Source organism: Bufo bufo, chromosome 1, assembly GCF_905171765.1.
Source record: "Bufo bufo chromosome 1, aBufBuf1.1, whole genome shotgun sequence".
Classification (NCBI taxonomy): Eukaryota; Metazoa; Chordata; class Amphibia; order Anura; family Bufonidae; genus Bufo; species Bufo bufo.
In genome coordinates, this window is record NC_053389.1 from 393,915,843 (window position 1) to 393,936,713 (window position 20,871).

The window sequence follows — 20,871 nt, forward strand, 5'->3', positions numbered from 1 at the left end:
TTTTAAAAGACTCTATAAGACCTGTAATGTGATATATCTAACTATATATGCTGATTTCGCCTGTCAGTGTCCCTTTAAGAACCAAGTTGGAAGAATGAAAGCATACATAGGGCGGAGAAGACAGAGGTAAATACATACTGCCCAACACTGCCAATAAGTAAACTATTAACTGCAAAGCTTTGTGTATTTCTGCATTCCATGCCCTCGAAAGGAACAGAGGGTCTACCAGCTAGAAAGACATAACCGTGAATGTGTGGCTTTTAATGTCAGAAAGACGCTTCTCATTACTGCAACACAAACCTTGTGGACAAGATGACCAGTGAAAAGTAAGACAGTATAAGCAATTTTACTGGATATGTGACCAGTGTAAGAGAATGAGGCAGAAACTGTATGAAAACCTACTTCCCCAAACAACTTTCCTGAATCCCACAGACATAACGCTAAAGATGGCTATACAATTTTTCTAGCTGTCATTTAACCAAGTTATTCCCCATAAACATGCACACTCTGCTCCGCTGAGACTGCTCTCCGCTGAGAACAAAAGGATCAAAGCATGCATAACCTTGGGGCAATTCTTTTCCCCATCATTTGCTGGTGAGTTTAAAGCTTGGACAACCCCATACAGGGTTCCGCCGACATCAATCTAAAGTGTATGGCTACCCTCAGCTATGGCCTTTGCTTTAATCAGTCATTTATAATAGGCAGATAGTCTATGCTAATGATCAAGAGTAAAATGACTGAGCCGCGCATCCAGCAGTCTATGCAGACGGTGCCGACAGTTGAAAATGCCAAGTTCTCAAAATGAAGCCCATCAGAAAATAACGTGAAAGTAAAACCATTAGATTCCATAAAATATACATGAAATTACAGATATACATGAAATTGTTAATTCTATAAATTTTGAAGAAAACGTTTTTAATGATGTTTCCTGTAAAACGGTGAAAGCAGCGACATGAAGTGATTGAATAATTAATTGGCGCAGAATGTAGGGCCTAAAACCAAGATGGCGTTAAAAGTTGGGCATTCACTTTAAGTACTAGATATTGTGGAACTTCAACTCTCGGCATGTCGTCTTATACTTCTATAACATGTGACAGACAAATAGCTTACCCCTAATCTATAGCAAATAAGGGTCATTATCTTACAATCCAACTAAAATACTTAGGGTGCAGCCACACATTTAGGTTTCTGGAGGGAGTTTTGGAAGCCAAGATCAGGAGTAAATTCAAAAAAACAGACACATAGGGGGGCATTTATTAAAGCACTTATGCCACTTTGTGGTGTAAAAAATAAAAATAAAATACATTTGTAAACCATGCCATATTTTTAAAATTAAGTCTCAAACGTGGAGAGAAAAGGGGCAGGGCTTAGTGTACTGTAGCCTGCCGGATTTACTATAAATTACGCCAGAAACTGGCATAAGTTACAGCTCTAGTCTCCACCAGCCCATGGCTGGCGTAGTTTTGAGTTTCTGGCGCATTGAGTGCCTGAGATGCGACTGATTTCTTAAGAGGCGTTTGATCTTAATCGCAGGAAATCATATGAGAAAGCCAGTCTTGATAAATCTCCCCCATAGTATCTGGCCTTAATAGTTTCTCTCCCTTCATGATCCACTCTATCTTTTGGCTTCCAAAACTGCATCACAAAACCTGAACGTGGGGCTGTACCCTTAAAACTGTATCCAACAGATATAAATTACAATTTTACAAGGCAAACTGCCGGTGCATAAAAAAATATCTGCAGGTAGCATGTTACTGACGGGGGTGATCAATGCAGGACAGACAATTAAAAATCCCTTTGCCCACAAAATATTGGCTAAAATTACATTGTATCCTTCCACGTGTATGGACAATTATAAATACATTTATTCTTTTCACGAAAGAAAAAAAAAGAAAAAAATTATATATATATATATAAAAAAAAAAAAAAAAGAAAATACTAATTAAGCCTCAATCTACAAGGAGAACATTGCACTTGAATATTAATCTGCAAGAATGGCAGGGAAGAAACCACCATTCCTGCACTGTGAATAAATAATGGTATGGTTGGCTGACCTCTACCTCTAGAAAGGAATATCATCGACCAAGACACTACAACCATATTAAACAAGTACTATACACACTGCATACTACAGTAAGAACAGAAGAGTAACGCTGAGATCATGTCACATCCTTGGTGTAGAGTTCTGTCCCAACATCGTATGTGAATTTAGTTTGGGCTGGAACACCCACATAAGAAAACCATAGCCTAAGTTTCAAGCCAATGATCTTAAGTACCTTGGAAGAATGACATTTCTATAAAAAAAATAATAATAATAATTTACACAACTTTTACAATAATTCGTCCTCTAACATTGGATACCCTTCTACTATACATGTTTGACATATGGGCTATGCAGGAGGAGCGTCTTGTCACCTTTGCCCAAAATGAAATCATTCAGGAGATAATTCAAGGTATGGATTATTCCTTTCAGTCTGTACATCTGACTATATATGACTAGGTTATGATAGCAAAATAAATCTATAGAATCCAACAGGTCATGATTTGACAAGAAAGTAATTTGCAAGTGCAAAAAATATCTATTTTAGATCAAGTCTATTGAATGGATCATTTCTTCACATATTTGTGTAAATATGCTAAAAATGAGCTCCCTCTAAATAGTGTCCTTAGTATTGTCTTACTTCACAAACGGAGCAGGTAATCTCTTCAACTGACAGAAGACACCGCCTCAGGATATATGTGTGCAATGACCAACCCTGATGCTGGTGGAGAGGGTGCCACTAACTACTAGGAGAAGGAAGCAGTAGATGTAATGTGTCTGGGATGGGGTTAGGGGTCTCAAATGCGCAGCAGTCATGCCACATGTATTCAATTCAATCATCATTTTCTAATTAGCACTCCGCAGTAGGGAAGTTAGGTTCTCATTGCTATTATTTTATATTATGTACAGTATTAGTATTGGATTAAATGGAAAACCTACTTAGCCACCTGCTGCATGAAAATGTAATTGTAGAGTATGAATATTACGGTGATGTTGGATTTTCTTTTTGCCAGTCAGTGGATGGTAACTAAATGCGTAAGGCAAGATCATTTACCAATTCTGGCCAAACCTTCACCACTTTGCAATTTTTGTTTTTCTATTTCACGTTTTGTTTAAAGGGGGAGGCCATCAATAGCTGATGGACAGGGGTCCAGCACCTCCACTGATCTGTGTAACTTCATAAACGGGATGTCAGTGCCAGAGCTATTCAGCACCAGGGAAATTGTAGCGGTGGGAGCTTACCATTATAGCACTGTTCCCAGGGAAGTAAACGGGTGCAGCGCTGAAGTAGTGAGCTCCCGCCGCTACAATGTCGAGTGGAGCATCATTGCTGACTTCCAGTGACTAATTGACTGGCAGGGTGCTAGGCCTACACCAATTAGCTAGGGATGGCCTATCCTAGAGATAGGATCTATGGACAACCCCTTCAAAATGCTTGTGTGCCATTTTAGTGCAGCATGTTAATTGTCTGACTGTATGAATAAGCAACAAAAGATTGATCGACACAATGTGGTAGATCCTAATTTTCAGTGTATGGTCTGATTTAAGGAATGAAACAGGTCACAGTTATGGGTGACTTTATCCCATAAATATAAAACCATTTTACTTGCTTATCTGGAGGATTTTCTTTCCTTTCTGTGGGTGGGCAGCAGCTCAATAATCACCTGCATCTACCAGGATCCACTGCAATTAGCTCCTGTTAATCCTTTCCTCCCTTGGATAGAAAATAGTCACTCACAAATAGCAGCAAAAGATACATGTGCTATGTAATGCCCCCAATTTCCTTCTCCGCTGTCTAGAGAGAAATAGAATTCTATAGATCTATATGAATTTTTTACCTTGGGATGAATGAAAGGTGTCTGGGCTGTTTCACCTGCATGAGATCACTAGACCAAGGGAAGGGAGCAGGGAAGCTACTGAGCATGTTAGGCCACCTCTCAATGTAGGAGAAAATGGACCAGAAGGGGGTGGAAAATGTAAAATGTACATAAAAACTACTGTACTTTTAAAATGCCCTATTCACTGCAGAAAAATACTTTTTGTGGGATAACCCCTTTAAGTTCAGTGAATGGCCCCCCTGATGTGAAGAGATTACAGAAACAGCAGAAAATAAAAAGCAATGTTAAAAACCAAGTTGTTACTGACAGCACAGCCCATTACTTCCTTCCTTCATGTCTGAAATAGAGACAGTGGGGCTTACTTTCCCTCATCTCTCTAACACTGGGATGTAACTCATCAATGGAAAATTGTACGCAGACCTGAAGTTGCAATCAAAAGGTGAATTTCTCCTATACTGTGCACAACAGTGCGCATAATACAGAAATAACCCAGAACTATGTGACACGTTTTAATGGGCTCCTGCTAACAGCCCACGTTCTAGAAATTTACTGTGGTAAGGCACACAAGAGGAGACCGTGGCATTGGGCCAAATACACAGCCATTGCTTCTCTCTCATGTATAAAAGGACCCACACAATGTCTTATATTTCATGACTCCATTATTGTTACCTACAAGGGACTGGGAGACCCAAAGAATTTACAGTTTTAAATGAAATTTAAGAACTCTATATGTGGGCACCATAAGATGCACCTTCTTGTGATACTTTGGATGAAAGCCATTTGATAGCAGCCCTCCTAAAGAGAAGAGTCACCTGTATGGTGAACAGATGGGAACACTGACCTTGCATTAAAGAGACAATGGGTAACAGCAGAAATCCGCAATACATACAATATTCCCTGCCAAGTCAGCGCGCAAAATGTCAAGTATTACGTATTAGGGAGCATTTATAACAAGGGGCATTCTGCCAAAGGCCTAACAGAAAATGTTGCACATACCCTATAAATCTGAAGCAGGCTTGTGAAAAACTAACCGTGACCCTCCAGTCGTGTTTGACATTTCATATGCCAAGCTGGCTTCAAATATGTCATAAGATTTTCTAAATGTGCCACAAGCCACACATCATTTTCATTTACTTATTTGGGGGAAGGTGGAGAAAACCAGTCAACCAAATATACCATGCGCTAAAAAAAAAAAAAAAAAACTGTGTAATGACGAGGACTGAACTACTGTCCACAGGCCAGGGTTGGTATTGCAGTTAAAGGGAACCTGTCACCTGGATTTTGGGTATAGAGCTTAGGACATGGGTTGCTAGATGGCCGCTAGCACATCCGCAATACCCAGTTCCCATAGCTCTGTGTGCTTTTATTGTGTAAAAAAAACCATTTGATACATATGCAAATTAACATAAGAGTCATATCTTACTTGTGTGACCAGAGAAGAGTCATATTTTCAAGCTCTGACTCATCTCGGGTTCATTTGCATATGTATCAAATAGTTTTTTTTCCACAATAAAAGCACACGGAGCTATGGGGACTGGGTATTGTGGAAGTGCTAGCGGCCATCTAGCAACCCATGTCCTCAGCTCTATGCACAAAATCCTGGTGACAGGTTCCCTTTAAAGAGGACCTGACACCACAAATGCAGTGCAATCTACAGGCAGCATGTTCTAGTGCAGGAGCTTAGCAGACTGGTAAATCATTTTGTGGAAAAAGATTCAGTAAAACTTGTGATTTATACATTTATATATGCTTTGTTTTGTTTTTTTTACTTAAGACCAATCTGCTCAGCTCCTCCCACTCTATAACATGCTGACTGCAGATAGCATTACATTACATTGTGACCGGTTCTCTTTAAGCACCATTTAAGTGAATGGACATACCCTGCAGTATTAGACACTGTTTCTGAGGGGAAAAAATAAATTAAAAAAAATTCCAAATCACACCTTTCAGCCTTCTGGACGATTACCTGGTTGAGTATGGATAAAAACATGGAGAATGGCTCTTTAAGAACAGTACAATAATACAGTAACATGATTATGAATATATTTTTTCTGGAGTAAAAAAGTGCATTTTCAACACTGTTCTGGGGAAAAGTCTAATTTCAAACTTGGAAGTGAAGTGACAAAGTGGTTAGCTTATGTGCAATAATTACAGCAGTCACAGTATATCGTAATGTCATGAATGGACATCCTTATATCTGCAGAGAGAATTTAGCTGTAGATCTTTGACAACTATTATTACCTATCCTCATGAAGAAACATTAACCAAGGTTTAGAAGACGACCACCATCTACCACTACTGGTGGTCAGATTATGACAGCACTGACTTGAGTCAAGGCCACATCATAATCAAAATCAGAAGGTGATAAAAACACATGAGGAAGTGTTCTTTCTACCGCACCGTTAAAGAAACTGAAGGAAATCAGTAGCATGCGGCCTGATATAGCTGACAAAGAGCAACCAGTTCTGCAATGTGGAACATGTAAAGCATTGCTACCAATGAGGAAGCTTGATGTAGACTTGCTTCTTTTCTATGTGATCATTTTTGAGTTATTAACCCCTTTAAAAGCAAGCAAGGTCATGACGGACCCTTTCCTTCAATGAATATACAGGACTCCTAGATGTTATCACATTCAAGGGGTCTTGCCACATGGAAATGTATGGCTCCATTTCTGGTGATGTGCGATAGCTCCTGTTCTTGAGATAGGAGTGGAACCCACACCTGGCATATCCTCTGTATATGCCATAAACTTCCAGATGGAACAACACCCTTTGAAGCGAAATGGTCTATATAAGAGCTTTCCATGAGATCCACGTAAGGCTACTTTCCCACTAGAGTTTTGGCTTTCCGTTTCTGAGCTCTGTCATGGGCTCTCACAAGCGGTCCAAAACGGATCAGTTTTGCCATAATATATTCTGAATGGAAAAGGATCCGCTCAGAACGCATCAGTTTGCCTCCGTTCAGTCACCATTCCGCTCTGGAGGCAGACACACAATGTAAGTCAATGGGGACGGATCAATTTTCTCTGACACAAAAGAAAAAGGATCCGTCCCCCATTGACTTTCAATGGCGTTTAAGACGGATCAGTCATGGCTATAGAAGATATAATACAACCGGATCCGTTCTTGACGGATGCATGTGGTTGCATTATTGTAACGGAAGCGTTTTTGCAGATCCATGACGGATCCGCAAAAAACGCTAATGTGAAAGCAGCCTAAAAAGTATTGCGCGCAGTACCCAGGGCACTGCTGCTGACAGTCACTAGGAGATACTGCACAATTGTTCAAGCACCATTTTCACTTCTGAAGAGCAAAAACACTGTACACGCTAAGGATTATATGTCCATGCCAATAAGAGTAGAACATCCTTTCTCCCGTATAAAAGCAATTCATAATTGAGCTACACGTTAAAGACCTTAACGTTTCTTGGCACCAGGGCTAATACATTTTGTAGGTACATCCTACCAAGAAGGTCTTGTAGACCTCCATGTTAAAATCCAAAGGATCCCATTTCATGGGCTAAATACAGAGAAGCCTTGCTTCACATTACACTGTGTTTCTCTGCCATCAGCTGAAAACCAGCTACACTTCTGTATATCTCAACATTTTAATATCCTAAACTCTGCACAGAATACTGGGGGAATACAAGAGAGTGATTCAATACCTGACATAGTTAACGTGACTCCATCATTGATAGATTATGTATAATAAATCATACCCTGTTACCCAATCTGAAGATTGCCTTTCATACAAACTATGTATCATACTGATTGTAAAATAGTGTTATGTGGTCTAGAGCAGTCCTTCATCGCCCACTCAATAATACTTCTATATTTCCATATATTTCTCTCTCTCTCTCTCTATATATAGTCTCTTGCTTATATTGGCTCTTAAATCTGATGTGCGCGCTCTGTTCTGCTTTTTTCTTCTTAATAATATGATCATTTCACAGGTCCTAAATGACATGTATGAAAGTACCTATCGCTACACTAAAATGCACTGCTGCTTATTCTCTTCTCTAACACGGTAAGACAGTACAAAGTGACAAAGCCCACAAACCATTAAAAAAAAAAAAATGCATATGTTGTATAATAAAGAATTTGGAAGGCTAATTTGATAGGAGATATATTAAAAACTGCACAACCCCCTTTCACTGCTGAAAGACAGGATTTAAGGTGTCACTTACTTGGTCCAACCCTGTGACACGTCACAGCAATCAGAAAACGTAGATGTGTGGTCTGTGGAAAATACTACTTACTACAGGTGGGGATCCAACCCCCCCCCCCCCCCCCCCCCTGACACTGACGGTTTGACCATAGACAAGGGAAGGACTCTGCTTCCCTGTACTTTTTACATTTGCAATAAGCTTTATAAAATAAATAGTTTTAAAAAGTTATCGTGCATGATATCAGGAATATCGATTCCTCTGTAAAATGATGGAAAAAAAATAACATTCATTATGCTATGAAAAATAGTTTAAATAGTTTTCTATTCTTAAATAAAAAGTGAAGCTTCAGCATGTGTCTCTCAGCAAGATGATCAGGAAAGTGTTACATGGTTATGGCTGAAACAAAGTTGTGCGGAGCGGTTCGTCCTCAGCACCAGCCAGACAGTATGTTATGGCAGTCTTCCTTCTCAACAGGACACAGTGTTGTGGAAAAATAGAGAGGCAGCAAGAAAATATTCCGGGTCCTTAATGCTTCAAACCAGCATCTAAGCGCAACCAATGCAGGCCTTGACGAGTGTAGCGTACCAGTTCTGTCATGGTGCTTGAATTAAAGATCAAGGGGCCCATTACTTTATCCAGTTCTGTAAAATAATCTGAGGGGAGAAAACAAAAAAAAACAAGATTTCAGAAATGGCCCGCTACCAGAAGACGACCACATTTGTCTAATCGCTCAGTAAATTTAGAACATACCATTTTGCTCTTTACAGAGCTGTTCAGCTTGGTCCCAAATCTCAGTGGCATAAATAAAATTGGATGTGACCTGGACATAGCTGGCTGCCATTTGGTGAATCCTCTGTGGAATAGTTACAGACGACGTACCACCCGATGAACTAGACACACTGGAGGTGTAGCTGTTGGAACTACCAGGAGACAGCTTTGGAGACACGGGAGAAGGCATGCTGACAGACTTACTGTTTAAAGAGAGGAGGACACAAGGGGTAAGATAATCATCACTGGTGGCACATGGACGTACAATACATTGATTGCTGAAGAGAACCTGTCACCAGAAAATGCAATGTGATCTGAGAGCAGGAGAAGCAGAGCAGATTCATATACAGCTTTGCTTCAGTACAAGAAGGGGTTATCAGCATTGTGGGTATAAGAGATAGCCATCAGTCTCTCCTTCCTCTACAGATCGCTATTTCCACTTCCTGTGAAAACCTAAAGATACAATTGTATAAATTACAGGTTTAAATCTTTTCCTTTATCGATCTGCTTAGTTTCTCCAGTTCACGTTGCATTGCGTTTTCTGGTGACGCGTCCTCCCTTAAGTCTGTCAATAATTTCATCTATTCAATAAAGTATTTTTATAATACCATAGTGTGAACAATAATTATGAAAAAACATCCTTGACTGCTAGGGCATAAGCACAGAAGATGTGCAACAATTTTCAAATGATGAAAAATGATTACTGTATGACATGCAAAAAGGCAACTATCTAATAAATAAATTTAAAAAAAAAGACACGTAAACTATTGGTTGAATGCAAATGCTGCAGATTGGCTGTAGATTTTCTGCACTGCAAATCTGCAGCTAATTACAGTACAATCCAGAAAAAATCTGCAGCATATCACTTTTGTCGTGGATTTTTACCCCTACAATGTATAGGGTGGAATCTTCTGTGAATCCACATGAATATCTGCATGTAACCGCAAACTCTGCCACAATATACACAACAGAAAAAAAAAAATCTGCTGTGTGCACTCATCATTTTCTTACCTTCCCAAACCCGGCGATGGAGCTTGTGAATTATTGTAAGAATTCTGAAAACAAGATAAGAAGGGATTCAGCGCACAGTTTGTACATGAATAGGAAGATGTCTAATACTGCATAAAGAGAAATCAAGTTCTTTCCAGGTTACTAATTCTCAAGAGGATTATTTCTCCATTAATATATAAAATGGAAAACCCCTTTAACCTTCCAGTGTGTCCTGGACATGGGACAATATTAACAAGTAAATGGACCACATCCCGCTGCTTACTTGTACAAGGCAAGGGGACAAAAATCCCAGCTGCACTAACTGTTCATGAAGACAGCGTTAGTACATAGAGCCACTAATGATTCCCACTGGTGGCGGATGTTGGGTGGTCTTACTTTTAGGTGCTCCGTTAAGGTTTTTGAATACTTCAGTGCACTCTCTTTCTTCAGTTTAAACAATCTCAAGTACAGGAGGGACTGACATCGAAGACTAGAGAGAAAGAAGCATATACTGTCAACAAAATCTAACATACACATTATATACTGTATGTATCTCTATATACAGTGTATACACGCACAGAGCCAAAAAGTACTGTAGAAAGACAAGTCCCTTATACATGGATTCTGGGGGCTTAGAGGCTGGCAATGTGGGGAAGAAAGGGGGAAAGAGATGCAGGACTGAGTTTCCTTGAGGGTAAACATTACTATCTTTAAGAATTTATCAGTACCTACCAAAGAACAGCCAATCTTTTATCAGCTGCTGTAGCATCTGGTGCTAAAGAACTTTTCAGTTTCATTGTATACCTAAGGAGTAATGGACAATACGTAAAAAAAATAATATAAGTATCTTAAGGCCTTACTCAAAGCATAGAACATGAATAATCAGTGCAAAAAATTAATAACTGCTGGCCAACCGATTTTATCATCTAGAATCTGTTCAGGAACCATTGATCGCACATGAAATCACATTCCCTCCATTATTTACCAGGCACAGCTCAGTACTGGATTACTACAGTGTTTATGTGAAGAGACTGAGCTGAAATACCAGGCACAGCCACTGCTGAAAGTACAGAACTCTGCCTGGAAAACCAGAAGCAGGAATGCATTTAACACCACCAGGTAAAATATTTAGCAATATATATCGGTAATGCCTGCGTAGCCTGGAAGTCAAAGAGAAAAGAAAATCTGCTTTAGGCCTCATGAAACGCATGTATTTTGTGGTCAGCAAAATACAGATGACTACAACGGATCAGTGGTCCACATTTTGTGGCCAAGTATAGGACATGTTCTATCTTTTGCAGAACTGACAGATAAATGTGGAAAGCACATAAATCATCCATGTGCTTTCCACATCCATATGTCCGTCCCACAAAACGGGTCCAAAAAAACTGATGCCACACAGACGTCATCAGTATATATTGAGGATCTGCGTTTCAAGGACGATTAAATACATACGGCGTGTGCATGAGGCCTTATTGACAGGGATGAGCGACTTGACTTCAGATGAAACGAGCGCTCCGTACAGTAATAGAATGTATTGGCTCCAATAAGCCAAAGTTATTACGTCGCAAAGTCTCGTGAGACTTCAGGTAATTTCATAAATTGATTTCTACTGTAAAAAAAAAAAACACACATTTTCCTGAACTCTGGCTCGGTTCCAAGGTACCAATTGGAAAAAATGTTTAGTTTTTTTTACAGTAGAAATCAATTTATGAAGTTATTACGCAAAGTCTCACGAGACTTCGCAAAGTCAGAACTCTGGCTCATCGGAGCAAATACAGTTTTATGCGAATCGACTTCGGACGTTTAATAAGTCAATTCGCTCATCCCTAGTTATTGACATTAAGTCGCCTAAGAAAGGCTTAACATATGACTTCTCCACATCTGCCTTCAAATTGTAAGCAGTTCATATATGGAAGGTATGGAAATCATGACCAGAAGATGTATGTATGAATGAAAGAAAGAACACATACTTAATCAGCTCCACAGTCTCAGAGTACATAGGAAAGGGGGATTTTGACTCTTGCACACTTTTCTCCAATGCATTCCCACACTCGATGAAGGAAACCACAGCATCAAGGTAGTATACTGCTTTTTCAAATCTGTCAGACTGCAGATAAAGAAAGGTATCTGTTAGAGGCAAGAAGACTCTTGAGGTAAATGAAGAGCACATATCATTATCACATGACACTACCACTTTACAAAAGGCAAACTGAATAAACCACTACAGTTACTTATGAAGCACACAGAACTTTACTGCAGCACTGTGCGTTACAAATTAGGATTCTGAAAGTGGGCACATTTGCACCCTTCCACGGACTGGAATACTATTTATCAGTGCAATGATAAAGGCTTACAAAATAAGCGGGGACTTAAAGGAAATGTATCATCAAAAGTGGCCTATTGTTTAAATCACATTTTTATGTTTAACATATTTTCAAAGAATTTTTGACTATGTTTCTTTTAATTTTCCATGTCAATATCTATATTTAAACAAAAAACTGAAAATCCTGCAGCTTTCGCACCGGCCACTAAGCCTAATAATAGGTGCCATTCCTAATCTATACACAGAGGTGATATCGTTCCAGGCAGGATCAGAATAATAGATAAGACAGGATGTAGGCGATTATAAAAGTTTCTTTTTTTCCTTGTACGATGACCTCTGCAGAGGTCACAGAGCATGCCCAGAAAACTCTCCCATAGAAGTCGGTGAGGTGCCCTCCAGACCATTGTGTCTATGGACCATGGGGCTGCATTAAAGCAATTTTCTTAATGCTTTCTAAATGTTGTTAAGCTGGCCATACATTTGAGATAATGATCCGCCATAACAATCAGTCGTCCATGGGATTGTTATCGTATGAACAATCCCATCAACTAAACTGCCCAACGAAGGAGCAAGTTTTTTGTTTTTTAGATAAAAACTGACTCCCTGGTGCTTGAACAGAATGGCAAATGAACGGCTGAATTCTGGTGATCATGCCATAAATATCCAGTTTCGGCTGATGGCCAGCCAAAGTTTTCCAGCGCGGCGGATTGCATTTCTGCAGACAAGAGTCTGCCATCCATGATCGCGATCTCTCGTTCGTGCTAGTTTCTTTTTAAACAGTTGGCCAACCTGGCCGACTTTAAAGGGAACCTGTCACCTGGAAAAGACAATTTACACTAATCACAGTACCTTAAAGTATCTCTCATAGTGTGCCCAAAGATGTATTCACATCTTCTTTCTGCGTTGTGCTGTCTCATAAAATCGACTTATAAAACTGTGTTTGTCACCTTTTTGAAGTCGTGCTGAAGTCACAGGGGCAGCAGCCTCCTTGACTCAACCGTCGGATAAGCCCGCCCCCATGCCGCTCCTTCGCATATTGATGGACATTTTTCCCTGTAGCCGTGACCGCGCTCTTCTCGCGAATTCGCCGTGCGTGTCCTGCCACAGCACGATCCCGGCTACGGCTCCCTCCCTCCCTGGCCTCTTCTTGTTCACTGCGCCTGCTTTGTTCCTATACAGCACGCTCGAGCCCATCGCTTCTCCCCTGCGGCGTGAGCGCGATCACTGTCTGCTTGCACTGCAGCGCAGGCGCAGTGAACATGCAGATGCCAGGGAGGGAGGGAGCCGTAGCCGGGATCGCGCTGCGGCAGGACGCGCACAGCGCATGCGCGAGAAGAGCGCGGTCACGGCTACAGGGAAAAATGTCCATCAATATGCGGAGGAGCGGCATAGGGGCGGGCTTATCCGACGGTTGAGTCAAGGAGGCTGCTGCCGCCGTGACTTCAGCACGACTTCAAAAAGGTTCCAAACACAGTTTTATAAGTCGATTTTATGAGACAGCACAACGCAGAAAGAAGATATGAATGCATCTTTGGGCACACTATGAGAGATACTTTAAGGTACTGTGATTAGTGTAAATTGTCTTTTCCAGGTGACAGGTTCCCTTTAATCTTATGTGTATGGCCACTTTTAAGAGGAGCTCAGGCAGGATTGCAGCCCCTATAATCATGTTCAGGAAATACATTAAAACAATAAAAATAATCTGTCATAAGCAAAGGGTATGTGTTGCTATCTGGTTTTAACTGGCAGAAAATTTTTGGTGACACATTTTCTTTAAAAGGGGTGTGAGGTAATAAAACCATTTGGCAATAAAATATAGAGATGAACTTTTAGAGAGGACTGCAACCTTTCCTGATGTGTGTTTTAGTATCTACTTCCATTCCCCATGTAATAACAATTCTGCAGCATCTATTCTTATTACTATGTTTCATTCCTTTATTATTTCTGCAAGAAGTTATGAACCTCTGCAGACAAGATACTGATGAGTTATCCCGAGGATAAGTCATAAATATCTTTTCCTGGATAACCCCTTTAATATTCAATTTCCAGACAACCCAGTTAGTATCTTGCTTGAAAAGTCCCGTTCACATATAGCAAGACCTAGCCCAATACTCGCCTCTACCCTCTGCCCACCAAGTACTGTATTCATGCATTTATTTACACATTCCATATAAAACATGAAGCATGTCATAGTTTACCAGAGCATCCGCATTGTGCTTGAGCTTCTTTGCTTCTTGTAAATAATGGTCAGCTGAATGATTCCTGGAGGGGACAAAATACATAAATATATATATATTATATATATATATATATATATATATATATATATATATATATACATACACACACACACACACGACAAAGGCTCCATAGAGAGCTGAAAAGTTGCCGTCACATGGGTTAATAAACCACCCATTTTCTTCACAATATTTTTTCAATGTATTCAGCAAGACCTTGGTTGCCGGTCTTTTGCTCTTTACTTTTTTTGTTTTGAGATAGAGATATAGATACAACACACACACACAAGCTCAAAATTAGAGAACATACAACTTCCTAAACATCACAGTCACCGCATAGTCCTATTTGAAATTATCCAAAACAGGAGTATAAGGCAGTATTTTAAACATTTTTCATGAGTTACATTTTGTGATTTTTAGAACATTGCATCTTTTCAACGTCGCAAACTCATTCAAGTCTTAAGAAAGGCTGGTCGTCCATGAAAGAAAAATGCAAGAGAGGACAGGATGATGCGGAGAATATCGAGGAGCAATCCGTTCAACACCGCAGCTGGAATTGCACTGAACAGGGTAAGGATCTCTCTCGTCGTTTAAGAGCATTTGGACTGAAAGCCCACTCAGCAATGACCAAACCTCTTATGAGCAGAAAAACAACAAAAGGCTCGGCTAACTTTTGCTGAGCAACATGCTGTGTGGACAGAGGATGAAAGCAAGTTTAATGTGAGTCCAATGGGAAAGACTGAACCCAAAGTGTGTAAAGAAGTCTGAACGGTGGAGGAGGAAGTGTCATGGATTGGGCAATATTTTTGGGAGCAAGAGTTGGGCCTCTTATACAGATACATGGCAAAGTGAATGCAAATCTTTATCAGAAGCTTCTTTGACAACATGTGGTTCCTTCCCTGCGTTCATCACTCAATCAGCCAGCAATTTTCTTGCAGTACAATGGCCCCTGTCACACAGCAAAAGCAGTTCCTTGCAACTGAAAACATTGAAATAATAAAATGGCCAGCTTAGAGTCCTGATCTAAACCAAATAGAAAACCTCTGGAAAATCTTTGGCGACAACGTTATGGCCAATAAACCCACTACAGTCACCGAACTGTGGAAGGGACTGAAAGAAGAGTGGACCAAAATCACACCAGAGCAGTGCGAGAGAAGAGTGAGGTCCTGCCATTCAAAGCAAAGGCCTTTACACTTTCTACTAATTGGTGACTGTTGTAACCTTCAAAGAATGTAGTTGTCATTTTTCAATGTACTACAGTAATTGACGTTCTAATTTTGATCACTGTGTTTTCTGCAAAATAACGTTTTTTTGTTGAAGTGCTGAAGTCATTTTGTAAAAACACGGTTCTTCTAGCATGGTATAGCCACAATAAAAATTCCTTTAATGTTTGAGCAATGAAGAATACATTATTTCTGAAAAAATAATCGAATTGTTCTCTCGCTGGGCAGCCCATTTATCTTCAGGTGAGTAGCTGGCATTGATGAAACTGGATGTTATGACATACCCTAAAGATATACTATAACATTCCAGAACGGGAAAATCCTTTTAAACTGCAATAATGTTTGTATTTCTATAATATGAGCTGTTAACCATTAACTAGCACGCATTCCAAATCCACTGAAAGGATAACCACGTAGAAGTATTCTTTTACCCTTGCAATTAAGAGACATTTGGGGTCCAATACCATGGGGTCCAGTCAGTAAAAAGGCTACATGGTAAACCTTTAAGCAATTGCACACAACAAAAGTCACATGCAATGTTTGCAAAACTTAGATTGAGCAACTATTGCATTCTCTGTTTCACCTCCCAGGATTCCATATCCGTATTTCCACTCCTGAATAGGTCTGTACGTCTCTCATTGAAACAAATGGAAATCTGTCACAGAACAGTATCTAGCAGTCACAGTATATCACCCGAAAAGTGCAATTTAAAGGGGTTGTCCCACTAATATAAGAATATCCCGTCCAACAGATATCTGTTATATCACCTCCCCCAAATAACACCATTTATCAAAACTGACGTATTCGTAAGTTATAAGCCTACCATTGCACCCTGCGGTAAATGTGTTTCACTATTCAGTGGGGAGAATGGACGTACGTCTTATAAAGCGAATACTAGTGAGCACTTCCATTATAAAAGCGCTCACTAGTATGAATTAGGTGCCAGGAGTTGGGAGCGAAGCACCGCAAGGGCTTTTAGTACTCACCCTCCCTGATCTTCCTTGCTGGGGCTGGCGCTTCACTGTCCTGACCTGGTGCTGCAAGCAGTCCGGGAAGACAGGGAAGCGCAACTTCTGCCGGAGGTGAAGAGGAACCATGGCGCAGGATAGGCAAGAGGAGGTTTTTATTTTAATATTTTAATCTGATCTAAGGTATGATAACATTGAGGGCTGATCAGAGGTCTGACAATGTGGGCTGATCTGAGGTCTGATGGGGGTTGACAATGTGGGCAGATCTGAGGTCTGATAGGGGTCCAACATTGAGGGCTGATATGATACCCTGATAAGGGGGTCAGATGTGATGCCCTGATATAGGGGCCTGATCTGATGTCCTGATATTTATGGGGGTCTAATCTGAGGATCTGATAAAAAATAATATCAATATTTTCTTATTTTCCTCCTCTTAAACCTGGTGTGTGTCTTATAAAGCGACAAATATAAATATATATATATATATATATATATATATATATATATATATATATATATGTATATATATATATATATATATCTCTATCTATATATCTCAAAGGAGAAATAGGAGCTAGAATATTTAATGAAAATACAGTTAGAAGTAGATCATGGCACAACCCCTTTAAATGTATGCAAGGCAAGTGACACATAGCCTTCCCCGTATAATAATATCCTAAAACTGTAAGAAATAGACATGCTGAATTAAAGGGTTACTGAGCTTTCTGAGATCTTTCGATATGTCATAGAGACATACCAAAGCTTTTAATAGGTGGGGTCTGAAAGCTGAGACCACCCCATGATCTATAGACTGAAGAGAGAGAAAGAAGCACTCAGATCAGACACTTTCCTTGCTGCAGTTTCCTGCAGTGAGGAGAGAGCATGAGCATTTCTCTCACTTTGTTCTAAGGCCCCTTGCAGATGAGTGTGTCTGGATTAGGTCCGGATGCGTTGCGTCCAGTGAAAATAATAAAGTAAATGGGGTCCTGGGTTGCTCATCCCTCATCTCCTTAGCAACCATCAGTGAAAACCACATCCGCACTTGCTTGTGGATGCTTGCGATTTTCATGCAGCCCCATTCACTTCTATGGGGCCTGCGTTGCGTCAAAAACACAGAATATAGAACATGCTGCGATTTTCATGCAACGCACAAGTGATGCGTGAAAAAAAACGCTCTTGTACAAAGACCCATTGAAATAAATGGGTCAGGATTCAGTGGGGGTGCTATGCGTTCACCTCACGCATTGCACCCGCACGGAATACTCTCCCGTGTGAAAGGGGGCTAAGATTCGGTGGGGGTCTCAGCACTCAGACAACAACCTATCAAAACCTTTCATATATTTCTATGAGATATCAAAAGTTTTCTACAAACTCAGTGACCCTTTAAGATACATAGGTTCACCCAGTTTAGGAAGAGTGTCATCAAAACTTTGTAAATGTATTAAAAAGAAAAGAAAAGGGTTACCTGTCTTCAAAAGTCAGCTTTGCTTTTCGGGATTTGTTATCAATTGGAGGAACAAAGGCAACTGCAGCAGAGTTATTTGAAGCTTTCTCCTAGAAAGGAAATATTCTCCATAACTACTAGAAAATTATACCAAGCGCGCCAAGGTTGTATCAAACCATAAACCCCCCTTTCTGACATACTGTTAGAATTATTAAGTAAGATTTGCTCATTTCAGTGATATAATAGCATAAACATAAATCTATTCTAAGTGTAAAAGTGATTTATTACTATGACAATATAAGCTAAATAGCAAAACCAGAAAACTTTACAGTTGTGCAGCTGAGCCTCCGACCAACAGAGAACTTAACCCCTTAATGATCATGCCCAAAAAGGTCTTTAAAAGGTGTATTTCCATCTAAGCCAGAAATAACCTCCGGCCAGGGTGAGTGAATGCAAGCTACGCTGACAACACAGGACAGCCAGCTACACCATTTCCGTAACACGGCTCCTATTCATTGCTATGCGAGTTACAGAAACAGCAAAGCACCAAACACTTGGCCATTTCTGTAACTCCAGCCCCCCACCCCTCCCAGTCATCACACCTGGCTCTGCCAATCAAAGTGGTGAGGGCCCGACAGTGGCAGCGACAGCAAAACCTCTAGGTGTAATGGCGACGCCCCTGTTGCTCCTGGAGGCTCATTTGCATATATTAAAACCTCATTTTTCTCAGAAATACGGGCACATATGAACATGGGATCAACACAGATGCCTACAGAAGCCAAGCGCACATGTAACAGGTCAGCCAGTTTCATAACGTACAAATCTGCTGACAGATGTTCTTTAAAAATCCAGGACTGGAAGTAGAATATATGAAGTCACTTCAAAAAATAATATCCACAAAACCATACACCAGATTAAAAAAAAAAAACTGTTTATAGAATATTCACATATTGGTTGTTTATATGTGATAAAAAAAAAATGTTGTTGGTAGTGTCCTTTTACGGTTATTATGGTCATCTAATATGTGTAGGTTGTTTATTTTTTTACTACATTAATTATAACATTTAAAAAACAAAAAAAAAACATTATGGGACTATTTTATAACTATTCCATAATCCGTTGTGCTAATACATTATGCACAGTCTCTCTATGGTACTGTTAAGGCACGATTAGTGTCTCATAACTGCAGGATAACTGGACAGACATCCTTGGGGTCCCTTGTAGGTCTTCAGGACTGCCTTCAGAAAGCTCACCCATTCTTTGAGCAGCTTACTGGGAAACTTTGTGATCTAAGAGTAGGGAGGAATCCCCCTTGATCATTCTACAGTAATGGACCATGGCAATCAAAGGGCAAACAGCCAGGATTAGATTCCTCTGACCCCAGCTGTGAACCTGAGCCGCTGGTAACAGCTAGTTCTTAATGTAGGGGCACTCCCAGGGTCTGCAACCCGCCTTTACTGCAGACATAGCAGAAGACATTGCTGCAGACTGAGGACCTGCATCGCCCACCATCAAAATATAGTAGGTGCTTCGTTGTGGAGATTAAAGGAGTCCCCTACTGTCAAAATATAGTAGGTGCTTCGTTGTGGAGATAAAAGAAAAACATCCAGTCTAAGCTGGATATGGGAAAAATACCAAATAGGCACGGACTTGGCTTTCACAAATCATTGATTCTCTGCTGGTCTGTCTATCATTGTAGATAGCAACTGACCAGCATAAGAGCTGCATTGGATGTAGAAAGTGAGTGTGTGCATACCTGTTATTTCTAAATGTTAGCAAACCCCTATGGAGGCTCTCTGTCACACATTCTGTTGCAGAAACCTTGGCAGTGGATCTGGCAAATGTGAACAGAGCCTATGATGGGATATGTGAAGGCACACAACTGCAGAACTGTAGAAACGTTACAGTTCAGAACTCATTTTCACAGACACAAGGTGTAAAGTAAGTGCTGGCAAATCATAAGGACTTAAACCTTTTCAACATCACAACCAGCTAACCCCCACCAAATAAAAGCCAAACGGCAGACAGTTACCTTCACCTTGGGCTCCTTTGTAGTGTTGGCTGATTTCCCTTCAGTCTTTCTTTGCTTGGCGGAAGAGTTACTTTTGGAGCTGGTATCTTTAGTGCTGCCACTGCTGCCTGATTTCAGGGAGGACGACTGACTAACTGTTCTCTTCCGCTCCGTCTTTGAATCCTTCTGTAGTGCAGGAGGGGCCGGAGAGGGAAGCGGATCTTTTTCTTTCACTGGATTCTGTTTAGTCGACCTGTGAAAAAGGCATAAATTAAGGTTTCCACACCACAATCCTGCAAATAGCTGACTTGAGTTCATACCATGGGGATGGTGGTCTGAGTTTGTGCATAATGTTGTAACCTCTTAACATTTAGACAATTGGAGGCTGCAGAGTTGAATGCAATGCTGCTGCCTGTCTTATGGGAGAAACTCCTCCAATCACAACATGACAATAGGTAAGAGAGGTCACATCTCCAGTTTAATGGAGCGGCAGTGGACACACAACAAGAAAGGAGGAACGCAGGACCCCTGTCCGTTATCAGTTTGGGTCCCAACAGTTGGATCCTGTTGATAGGGGAAATGTATTACCCTTTTAATGTACCCCTTTCCTCACATGCACCAGCACAGCATGGACAGACTGATCATTGACTCACTCTTTGCTGGACGTCTTGTGGTTTGATGACTTTTCCTCCAGTTTCTGTTTCTTGCTATCATTACCCCTGACCTCTTCTTCGTTCTGTAAAGAAAAGTAACAAAACATCATCCTCTAGGTATAAGTGAAATAGCTTGGATTTTCTTCTGAGCCTGGATCTGTGAATCTGGTAACATGTACGCAAATGATCCTCTTGGAAATTAACT

The 20,871-nt window shown here is 40.4% G+C and overlaps 1 protein-coding gene across 5 annotated transcripts in view; it reads right to left on the reverse strand.

Annotated features, from left to right (window-relative positions):
* Positions 1–6,973: 6,973 nt before the first annotated feature.
* The window catches only part of AFF4 (AF4/FMR2 family member 4), a 103,598-nt gene continuing 89,700 nt past the window's right edge, over positions 6,974–20,871 (reverse strand). For all 5 annotated transcript variants that reach the window (XM_040405836.1, XM_040405818.1, XM_040405840.1 and 2 more), the window contains 10 exons: positions 20,667–20,749; positions 20,035–20,266; positions 18,024–18,112; positions 14,329–14,392; positions 11,778–11,914; positions 10,537–10,608; positions 10,201–10,294; positions 9,826–9,869; positions 8,797–9,017; positions 6,974–8,699 (listed from right to left, as the gene is read on the reverse strand). In XM_040405836.1, the coding sequence (XP_040261770.1) occupies positions 8,572–8,699; positions 8,797–9,017; positions 9,826–9,869; positions 10,201–10,294; positions 10,537–10,608; positions 11,778–11,914; positions 14,329–14,392; positions 18,024–18,112; positions 20,035–20,266; positions 20,667–20,749 (1,164 nt within the window). In that variant the 3' untranslated portion in view covers positions 6,974–8,571. The remainder of the gene's footprint in view (positions 8,700–8,796; positions 9,018–9,825; positions 9,870–10,200; positions 10,295–10,536; positions 10,609–11,777; positions 11,915–14,328; positions 14,393–18,023; positions 18,113–20,034; positions 20,267–20,666; positions 20,750–20,871) is intronic.